At 37.4% G+C, this 11,732-nt stretch overlaps 1 protein-coding gene across 2 annotated transcripts in view; it reads left to right on the plus strand.

The window, feature by feature from the left end:
- TMTC2 (transmembrane O-mannosyltransferase targeting cadherins 2) overlaps positions 1 to 10,800 on the plus strand; it is a 398,246-nt gene extending 387,446 nt beyond the window's left edge. For both annotated transcript variants that reach the window (XM_022552427.3, XM_089921080.1), the window contains one exon: positions 5,859 to 10,800. In XM_022552427.3, the coding sequence (XP_022408135.1) occupies positions 5,859 to 6,038 (180 nt within the window). In that variant the 3' untranslated portion in view covers positions 6,039 to 10,800. The remainder of the gene's footprint in view (positions 1 to 5,858) is intronic.
- Positions 10,801 to 11,732: the final 932 nt, after the last annotated feature.

Here is an 11,732-nt window from a genome sequence, read left to right on the forward strand (position 1 = left end):
ATTCTCTGAAATTCTTGTATGACTAAAATACTTACAATAAAGAAAAAACCCTGCATATGGCTTTACTTGTGTGTTCATTCATTTAACCTGTCACCCATCAGTCTTTTCAGCTACCCATTCATTTATTATTCTTTTCTGTCAAAATAATTTTATTTAAACAATCTCAGAAGTTGACCACGGCTTAAACCAAGTTGGGAGAAAGGAGCATAATTATAATTGAAAGACAGATTTAAGGGAGATTTGAGGGTGAAGTTGCCAAGACTAAACAACTGGATGAATGTATATGTGTGCGTGTGGGGGAATGTATTCATTCCCCAGGAATCAAGGGTAATGTATTGAGGTTTCAGGTTGGTATCAGCCCACTGCGCATGCCAGTGGGACCAAGGAGAAGGAGTGATATTGGAACCGAGGGGAATAGGGTATCTAATTTTGTCTCAATCCATGTCACACTTTTTTCCCATAAACCTGATAATCTTAAAAACTTTAATTCGGTAACTATTTATTAAATATTTGCCATATACAAGGCACAATAAATATAAAGAGATCCCTTAAATGTATGCATAAATACTCTTTTTCATGAATATGTTTCTTTAAAGTTTATACCATTCATTTTTAAGCATCATGTACAGTTACTGCTCCGGTAAATTAAATTGGGTAAGCAATTTCAAGTGAATCCAGTTGAATGGCAGTAGGCAGCCTTCATTAAGTTATTGGGTAACTATTTGAAAAAGAGTGAGAATCCATTAAAAACTTCAGACTGTGCAAACTCATTTAAGTTTGCAAATTCAGAAGGGAAGTTAAAGGTGGTTATCTTGAAAACATCCCCCAAATGTGTAGTGTATTAACTGAATAACAGCTGGGTAAGGCTAACTTTAGACGTTCTTTCTTAAAAGTTATTTAGTTCTTACAACAGTAAATGTACAACTATATGGATAATTTCAGCAACACTTTGAGTGAAAATTGATATATTTATAAAACTAGAACTATCGGTCTGTTATCTCTGTCTTCATCTTTTTCATAGCTTCTCTTGCCTGTTGATTTATTTTCAGAAAAGGGAAGTGGCCTCAGGGACTAATGGGATACAGAGAGGCCAGTTACTGTGTGGGTTTACAGCTCCAGAACATTTCAACCAAGTCCTTCTTTTCCTTTTCCTAGGCCTCACCCATGTCCTCTGTTCAAAGTTCTATATTTTAGTCCTGTTCCCAGTAGAAACATGGATTCCCAATCTTAAATCCCGTTATGGTCTCACTATTCCTCCTCCATAGATATCTTTCCAAGACTATGTAATAGGCAAAGGCTAGGAAGATGATTTTGTGTTCCAGTGCTGTGTGATCAGCTGGGTTCCTTGGGAGCCTCAAGGGCATTAGATTAGAGTAAGACCTTCATAATCTTACCTTTGCTCTACCCCATCCCAATATACATCTACATATATATTCATTTTAATTTTGCTTATTTCCTCCAATGTTAGAGAAGTAAGCCAACGAGCACAGTAAAGTAACAATAAAGGCATAATTCCCTAGAGACTTGGAAAAGCCATCATTCGTTGCCTCATTATGGCTGCTAGTCAGCCCCTTTGATGTAAAGCATCTGCCCTCTTCAAGGAAATGAGAAAGGTCTGGTTTTCCTTTCTAGTCTGTGAGGAGCCACAAGCCCCATGTTACTGGGTTGCAAGCTGCTTGCCTGCCTTTGTTAACATGCTGAAAATTTCATCGGCTGTCTTTAATAAAAGAGGATGTGTGTGAGGGAAGACATCAGCAGATGTGGTTGGGTTTCTGTTCCCCAGTCCATGAGTCATAGCTGGCAGAGAGCAATGATACTACTATGTAATCAGACAGCCTGTCAGTCACCTGGACTTCTTGCATTTCAGTTACATAGTGAGGCAGTCTTTAAATCTGTTTAGAAACACTTACATGCTCTTCTTTGGTTATGAAAAAGCTTTTCATTCCCTCTCCTTCTGTCTAACAATATTCAGTCATTTATGGCTTCTGTTAATAAAGTTTCATTTGAACATTTATTACCTTAAATAATTACATGGCCAAGAGAAGAATTCTACTTTATGGAAGAATAGACATGTGATCTGATACACTTTTGCTCTATAGGAACTTCATCTTCTTATAGGAAACTTCATCTCAAAAACCCTAAAAGGACATAATCTAGAATCTGGAAATAACCTCTAGAACCATGCTTCTCCAATTTTAATAAGCATACAAAGCATTGGGAGACCTTGTTGAAATTCAGATTCTGAGTCAGTAGGTGGCAACTGAAATTCTGCAGTTCTGTCAAGCTCCCAGGTGATGCCAATGCTACTCCTTGCAATTTTTGTAGCAAGGCTAGAAGACCTGAAGGCATTCAGTCCAATGGGCATCCACTAAGCTACCCTGGTCATTGCTGTGGAGCAGAGACATGATAGGCTTCAAAGATAAAGAAGCCTTTGTCTTTGAAGAGAGAAAATAACCCTATAAGAAGAAAGTCTTTTATATCTAGTTTTATTCATAAATGTTTAACAAACACATGAAATTTTTTATCAAAATAATGGTTGATACTATCAAAGCCGTTACCTAAGGCAGTGATACTCTTATGTCACATTTGAGCACACCAGTATGTAAATTTCATCAGTTTCTATTTATTCAAATAAGAAGCTATAGTGATGCTTTAAGCATTACATAATGTATGTCCATAGGCTTTTAAAATTTTTTTTAAAAACTGTTTTTTTACTCTATTAAAATAGACATATCTAAACCAAAATGTTTCATCTGAATGTAGAAATCTATAGCTGCTTAAAAATATTGAATGACGTTCTGAAATATGCACATTTTTAGTTTATTTGGATTTTGACTCTTTAGGGGACACAGTTAATGAGTATATGTGAGCTTTCAAGAGATCGGTTATCCCACATTAACTTCATAATGTCAATTTTTTATTATTTTTGTTTAATGAGTAACACTAATGTGGATAATGCAAAATTAGAATCATTCCAAACACCATTATAATTAGCATTCCGAACTCATTTTGATAACAGATATAACTTCCTAATTGTGTTTTCTTCGAATAATATTAACTTTTTTTCATCACTTGATAGCAGAAAGGTGACTTCAAAGTAGTCTAAGGAGAGATGGACCCCAGGCTGCAATTTAGTAACAATAGTAAAGCCTATTTATGTGGCTTGGTATGTACTTCACCACCTGTTTTCACAGTTATCTTTTCCAGGTTTAACCTAAGAAAGGCTATAAACCTAGTATAGGCAGAGCCAGTTCACACATCCTCGGCATTTGGACTCAGTGGTCATTCAGGCATGTTGACAAGAAGATCCTACTTTGTGTGTTTGAGATGATGAGGAGACAGAAAAGGAGAGGGAGAAGACAATAATTTTGTATCCTCGTGTAATCTCAACCCTGTGAAGCAAGCACTGTTCTCATCCCGTTTCCAGAAGAAACTGTGGTCTCAGTGCTTCCTAGGTGCACATGTCACTGGAGCAGAACTGGCATTGGAACCTGTGATTCTGTAACCTCTTGAGTGTTTTTAATAATCCCCTTGAGTTGCAATTATAGTTAGGTACAGACTCTGATAATAAAGTGGTTCAAGAAATAACCACTACCCCACAGAGCCATCTGGTTTCTCTCAGCCCCATCACTGGGCCTTTTCTATTTCTGGTTAGTAGGGAATGGTCTCCAGCCGCGGTTGTCCCTCCCCATTTCCTCTTTTCCCACTCAGGATAGCAGGAAGTCTGAACATTTTATCTACTTAGCATCTCCAGTAAGTCAGGCTGTGAACACACTTCGCCTTCAATTTAGTAGCTGTTTATTGACAGTCATGCTAAGCTCTGGGAGTGGACGTAATTCAGAAATGTGTCCCAGCATCAAGAAACTCAGTATAACAATGGGTGGTATGATAACAAAGTTCTTTTAGGAAGACAGAGTAGGTGGTGTTATTTTAAGTTTCCAATGTGGAGCTATTCACTGCTCATGTAATTTAGAGCTATGTTTATTTGGATTGGTGTTTAAAATTAGAAGTTGACCATCTGTATTTTTCTTGATAAGTATGGAGTCATCCTAACCAAAAGGTTTTCGAAGGTCAGCAATAGCTTATATTTGCAACATTGTTTTTGGAAAAGAAAAAAGGATACAGAAGAGTCGGAAAATAATACCCAGCAGTTGAAGACTTAAGACAACTTTGGTATACATCCAAAGAGACATGTTATGCAGCCATTGAAATAAAAATTATAAAGTATGTATAACAACATAAAAATCATAAACATGCATGTGCTAGACCTCAAGCAAAATGAGACAAGAAAAAGTGAACTTGACATTTGTAGAGTGTTTATTATGTGCATGTATCAATACTGTGCTACATTTATTTTCTCATTTTATCTTTCTAACAACATGCAAAAGAGTTGATGTTTATTCAGTATTTCATAAATGAAAGAATTGGGACACAGATATGTTAGGGGACCTCACCAAGGTCACAGCTGGTGATTGAGCAAGAACTCAAATCCAGGGCTTCCCTGGTGGCGCAGTGGTTGAGAGTCCGCCTGCCGATGCAGGGGACACGGGTTCGTGCCCCGGTCCGGGAGGATCCCACATGCCGTAGAGCGGCTGGGCCCGTGAGCCATGGCCACTGAGCCTGCGCGTCCGGAGCCTGTGCTCCGCAACGGGAGAGGCTGCAGCAGTGAGAGGCCCGCATACTGGCAAAAAAAAAAAAAAGAACTCAAATCCAGTACTCTTCAAATCCAAATCTGATCATCTTTTCCCAGCTGATTTACTCTGAGCTATTCAACCCTCCCCCCAGCATTGTTTCTGATTCAGAAATGTATTTACAGTAAAGAGTGGAGTCATATGAATTCAGCTGAAAAAAATGCTTGCATTGTGAAAACACTAAACCATAAAAATAATTGTGAATTATTTTAGGCTGTATCATAGTTGCCAAGACAATTAATAGTTGACACCATCTGTAAAATGAAAATATAATCTTAGCATAAACAATTTTAGTTTTATCTGATGTTTGAAATATGCATTTATGTAACTGTCAAGGTATCAGCTGCCCTTTGTTAGCCAGAAAGTTCCAGGGACAAGACAAGAACAGAACAGCCCTTATTCGTAGATAACAAGCAAAGTGTTTTTTCCTTTGGGAAGGCCTTGTTGTTGTTAACTAATGTTTGAGAATTTGGGTATGGAAACCCTTGTATTAAACTAGTGCTACATACTATATTGCTATATTGATTGTAAACATCGACCATTAGAAGTTTAAAAGCTGTTTGACTTAAAAATTAGAACTTTATCTCGTTAAACTACATGAGTTAAATTTGGAAAGAATTTTAGTGGTTGCATTTGAATTTTTTTCAGGGTTTTCACCCTGAAAACATCAGTAAAATTTTACAGTATATTTTACTTATTTATATATGTTTGCAGAAATGGCCTAGAATATTGCTAAGGAGAAAAAGCAAAGAATGGGTAGACATAGATTTGTCAACTTTTCCCACTTAATTTTTTATTTCTTGGCATTGAGTTGAAAAAAAGTTCAATTCTTTCCATCTAAAATTGTATCCCGTTCAACTTTTTTCTCAAGAAAGTACAGTGTGACTAGGTTACTAGGTCTCCATAGGTAACCTATACTTTCTCATTAAAGAAAAAGCTATTTCCCTAACTGCCTGCCCTCTTTAAAGCACAAAGTACACAGCAGCTGTTTGAAAACCTTTTTTTCCCTTCCTGTTTTATCTATTTGTATAAATTGCTACATTGCTTCCATAAAATGCCTCCAGACATAAGGGAGTCATTTGCATAAATGGATGAAGATTTTTGTCTTCCATGAAGGAAAGCTTGCCATGGCCTCTTAATCGTTTTCCTTCCTCTCTCTGGTTCCAGTATCCGGCTGCTCTGATGAACTTGGGAGCCATCCTACACCTCAATGGACGACTCCAGAAGGCCGAGGCCAACTACCTGCGGGCGCTGCGGCTCAAGCCGGACGACATCATTACGCAGTCCAATCTCCGCAAACTCTGGAACATCATGGAAAAGCAAGGCTTGAAGACCTCCAAGACTTGACACAGGAGGGCCGTACCTCATCCTCCTCCATATTTGAAAGCCGGCTTCATTAACGAACAGAATTTCCCAGCAGTGCTATGACAAGAGTTAGTTTGGACTTCAAGACCGGGGGGCAGAGGTCACTGAGGTCACTGCCACTTCTGGGAGTATCCACTTTGCTGTGGGCACAGCCATTAACACCAAAAAGAGGAACATTGGAAACCTCCTGCAGGATATAATTGTTACCTGTAGAACCGTAAACCAGAGCACTTAAAACAGGATCTTTTGGCATTCTTAAAGGGGGGAGGGGAGTCTACGTTTCAAATTTTGTTCAATTTTGAAAGCTAACTTGGAAATTATACTGTTCCTTAAACACTGTGAGAGGAAGTCAGAATTTCTGTTCAGCCACGGTAAACTATTACGGTCAAGTGTTCACACGCAGTGATTCAAGTGTCGTGTGAATCCTGGTGAGCTGGCCGGTTGTCCTGACGCTGCTGTCTTCCCTCTTTGGGACAGCCTGCTTATCAGTGTCTAAAACTTAGAAAACTTTTTTTTTTTTTTTTTTTTAATACTGTGTCAGGATCTGTCAGAGTCTACTTTTGTTTCCTGACTAGTGCACATAACGTTTTATGATTTAGATGTCACCATCATTTGAGCATCCTTTGCTTTTCATGTTCTGAAAAGGGTATACAGAACAGAGCAAACCATGTATTCTCACTGGCGTTGTAGGAGGGACTGGGGAGGCCTTATGTGTTCCAGGCAGGCATATTTTACTTTGACGTCACTGACGTTTTCCCAAAACTGCCTAGGAGGATTCATTGTATTAATTCTTAGGCTTTTGAAATTGCCTTTTAAAATGGCTATTCCCGGTTAACGCTCATGCTAAGGCAGTAAATCAAAAGGAAGCTTAACAAATGGTCTAGTTCCAATAACTAACCAGCAGCTATTAGACAAAAGGGAAGATGCTTTGTGCCTTCCAGATGTTGCTGGGTTAAAAATCAAGTCTGTGCGAGGGTGTATAATGATGGCTGCCAACGATTTTATATTCTGGAAAGAGTTGGTATGAAATGCTAATCACTTTCTAATAGGTACCTAAACAGCAGTGCTGATAAGTTTTTGAGGAATTATTTTTAATCATACTTTGTTCTTCCCAAAAGACATAAAAAATGACTTATTTTAAGCTGCAGTAGACTATAGCATTAGCCCACGTGTTTCTAGGTCTCCTGCCAAGTGCTTTTCACAGTTGAAAACTATGTTTCACTCGCAAATTTGGCATTTTATTTCATTACCTATTAGTAACCACTTCAGTGATAATTTCACAAGTAAAAGACTACAAGGGAGGTAGAGAGAAACATTTACTGAACATGTTTTTGACTTGCAGTCAAACTTTGCTACTAAAAATTAACTTTGTAAAAACAACGATCCACTCTCAACTTCTTCCTAGAGAAAGTAGCTATACAATACCCAACATATTTATTTATTTATTATTCTACCATAGCAAAATAACAAAACTTGATTCATTAAACCAGTTCTTTGCAACTTAAAATTAGCTTTTTTTCTTGTCCTTTCACATTCAGTGTATATATAGTCAGCGTCCCCATTTAAGGGAAGCTGGACATGCAAATAGATCATATTATGTTTTCTTCATATTTTATATGTTCTGCTGCATATCTGAATAAGGTGGGATAAAGAATTAAAGTAGTGTTCCTATGGCATTAGTGTTTTGGTGAGAAGGGCAACATAGTGAGAGAGATTTGTTGATGGCATTAAAAGAAGGCCCTCCTAATATGTATATTATTTGGTAAACATTTCATTGAAGGGCCAAAAGTTAAATTATAATTAAATCACTGTGTTTTCAGAATGATATTTAATGTTTAACAACAACAAACACGTGGTCAAACCAAAAGTGTGGGTTGAAGTATATTTTTCATCTTCTAGTGCATTGGCAATTGCAAAAAAATAAATAAAGGCAAAAAGGAATTTAATATAAGGATATAGAGGTGAATTCAGTGTCTAACATTTTTATTTATTTAAATAGTTATTGACCTATGATGACTTCCTAGTCTTAACTTTTGTGTCTTTTTATTGTTATTGTTCTTCTTTTCACACACTTGGTTCTTGGTAGGTTCGCTGATGGCACAGCAGAGGCACTTCATGTTGACCCAATTCCCAAGTAGCGTTAATAATTGGGCCTGTGTCATAAAATGCATGGATCATTAACAACTAAATGTCCCTGACACCTTTCACTACAGGGCTGGGCTTAGTAACTGACCAACTTGGGGGGAGTGTTGAGGGGGTCTGTAGAACATGGTCAAAAAACGTCTCCGCTCAGGGATTTATGGTGGATTTTTGCAGACAGTGCTAAAAATATAGAGCACAAGTTTACTAAATTAAAATTTTATTTTTTGAGAAACTGTTGTTTGTATAAATTATCAAGATTTGTAGGCTTTCCTTTTGTAGAAATAATTGTTTTATGTGCCAGAGAATTTCGATTTTGTTTTCAACAATAAAGCATTGATAACAAATACGTTTATAAGCCTTTTTAAAATCGTCTACAGCAACAACACTTATACTGTCTTGGATTTTAACAGACCGATGAGAAAGCTGGAAATCTCCAGAAACTTTTCCCAAACACCATTTTAGATATTAACTTCGTAGATTCCTTTAGGTTTTTTTTAATGACCTCATCAAGTTGTCTCACATATTTGGAACTTTCTCATTTGATCCACGATTTACTGGCTAAACAAAAGCTCTTCACTCCACTCTTCCGGAAGTAGACAATGAACTAACACAATAACATCAGAGAGCAGTTGTAAGAAGTTGGGGGAAATGTTTTGGAAAACTTACGAGGAAAAGCTTCACAGAAATTTCAAGTGAATAAGAAGCTTCAAATTCCAGCAGTACCCCAGGGGGCAAAATACATCTCAAGTCTCTGTGGAATAACAACATCAAGAGGTCAATATGTGGTGAAGTGGCAGAGGGAATGAAAGCCAATTCAAAGTCTTCTCTGATTGCATTCTGCAGGAAGACCACCCAAAATCACACTGGAAGAAGGTCAAAATCCTGGTACGCGCCTTTCTCTACTACAAAACTAAATATAACAGTGTTACCCTGGTTGCATTGCCATTTCAGCTTGTGGCAGTTCCAATGCTTAAGCCAAGTTTTCTAGCAATACCCCTTCATTAAACTGAGTTGAGTGTTAAATAGTAGGAAGCAAATTCTATAGTATTGGAAATAATATTTAAATTAAGTGAAAAATCATATTCCAAAGGTACATAGAAATGAACTGGAATGATTACAATTCTTAAATTATCCACAGAAACCCAGTTTTTCCCTGGTAAGAGAATAACCAAGGCTTAGATGCATTTCCTTTCTTTGTACTGTAAATGTATACTATGTGAAAACTGTCATCACTTTCATTTGTGAAAACATCAAATGAAAAGTCATTGGATCCCCAAATCTCAACTTTTTAGAAAGTGATTTTCAAAAATATCATGTTGATCATGAGCAAATAGTAGATGTAATTTTCATTTATGGTCTATTTTTTTTTTTCATTTATGGTCTATTTTATGTTCTTCTACTCAACAGAGTGCCAGGCTAGAAAACCAATGTGAGAAAAGAAAGACATGGCCCCTGCCTTCACTGGTTTCAGAGCGTAGTGCCTCAATCCAAGTTAAGACTCTACCCTGATTTTAGAATAGGATCAATTATACAATTATTTCATATACTAAGATGACTTAATATCTGACATTTCTGTAGCCTGTTGTATAACTGCCACTAAGTAGTTTTGGGAACTTGGTTAAATCACTTACCTTGGGGGCCTTATACTCCTCAGGTGGAAAGTAAATGGCTTTAGTTACATGTTCACTGAAGTCTTGTTTGGCTCTCACAGTCTAAATTGTTCAGATGTTTTTCATGCCTTACCTGTCTTAGTCTGTTTGTTTGGACAGCTATAACAAAACACCACAAGCTGGGTAGTTTATAAATAACAGAAATTTGTTTCTTACAGTTCTGAAGGCTGGAAGTCTAAGATTGGGGTGCCAGCATAGTCGAGTGAGGGCCCCCTTCCGGGTAGCAGACTTCCTGTGCCCCCTCACATGATGGAAGGGGTGAGAGTTCTCTGGAGCCTCTCTTATAAGGGCATTAGTTCCATTCATGAGGGCTCTGCCCTCATGACCTAATCACCTCCTAATACCATCCCCTATGGGTGTTAGGTATTCAACATATGAGTTTTGGTGGAATGTAAATACCCAGACCATAGCAACCTTCTTTCATCTTCATGATCAATCTGTAGTAAGAGAGGTAGAGAAGGTGATTTGTGGGAGATGGAATAGCTAGAGAAATACCAAAGGGGGCGGAGAAACCACCTCCGGACTCAGGTTCACTGCCTGAGTGCTCTCATGACACAGGACATGTGAGCATAAGGCAGCATGGGGACAGGCTTGCTGCTTGCTAGCTTTGGGACATGGACAGGTTATTTCATACCTCTGAGCCCTGGTTTCCTTATCTATGGAGCTGGAACATAACCTCACACATCCACAGGGTGTTTGGCATAAAATAAAATCCTTATAGCTAAATTTTATCCTATAATCAAGGAATTAGGCAATATATAATTTTGTTATTATATAAAAATTTTAACAAGATAATCGAATTCTCTGTCAGTTTTTACCTTGTCTACTGTATTTTATGTTCTACTCAACAACAACTTAAGCTTTCCTTATAACTGACTCCTGAATGTGCTGTACCCATGTCTCTCAGCAGAATAGAGTCGTGCTTTCCTCCAGGATCAGAACTAGAGAATCGGGGTCTTCTAAATATGGCCATTTTTACCAGAACAGTGTTTGAAGTAGGGAATTTGGCCCTGCTTGGGATATTAACACTTTTCTATAGCTCACCAATAAAACAAAAACTATGTCATCTTTTCTGTACACAGAAGATCTGATGATATCAGCAACCCTTATTATAACTACTACAAATTAATGATTATTATTGATTATACATTAGCCACAATGTGTCTCTATTTGACCTTCAAGCTCTACATTTTTGAGAAAGCCAAGGTAGAGAGAGAAAGGATGGGCACATGGGAAATGGACAGTTAATTGCCATTAGAAATAGTTAAGTTTTTGTTGTAGAAGAGGAGAATTTGATTGGAACAGTTCGAGACTGTGTCCTTTTTGGTTGCTTCATAACCTGCCAAGATTGAGCCACTGTATTATACGGGGGAAAACATTTAACAAAGAAGAGAATGGATAGAACAACCACAGGAGAGGTTGGAAAAATGTTCAACCAATTTGAAGTTTAGACTAGAACTGTCCATCTATTCTGATTTGAAATATATTTAATTTCTCTCCTACCTCCTTTGGATTTAACAGGAATATCCCTCATTCAAGACAAAGCTATCAGCCATTCTCAAGTCAGATGGAGAGAATAGAGTTCTATATTTCAGTAATAGCTCAAGACTCCTAGAAGCACTTTTTCTAATAATTTTCTATCATGTATCTTTCTTTTCCATCCCAGAAGACTCAAAATAACTCCTCTGAGAACTTTCTCTTGGCAACATCATTGAGCAGCTAGAGACTATAATGAAAGTTTAAAAAACATATTGAGAGAGAAATCAAGCAAGTAATTTCTTTCCAAAAATACTAAAAATGTCATAAAAGAATTAAAATGCCTTTTTTTTTTTCAGCTGGACACTCCTCTAGTATTGTGTAAAAG

This window comes from Delphinapterus leucas, chromosome 11 (genome assembly GCF_059928025.1).
Source record: "Delphinapterus leucas isolate spDelLeu-1000000601 "Yukka" chromosome 11, BTC_Dleu_Yukka2, whole genome shotgun sequence".
Taxonomy (NCBI): Eukaryota; Metazoa; Chordata; class Mammalia; order Artiodactyla; family Monodontidae; genus Delphinapterus; species Delphinapterus leucas.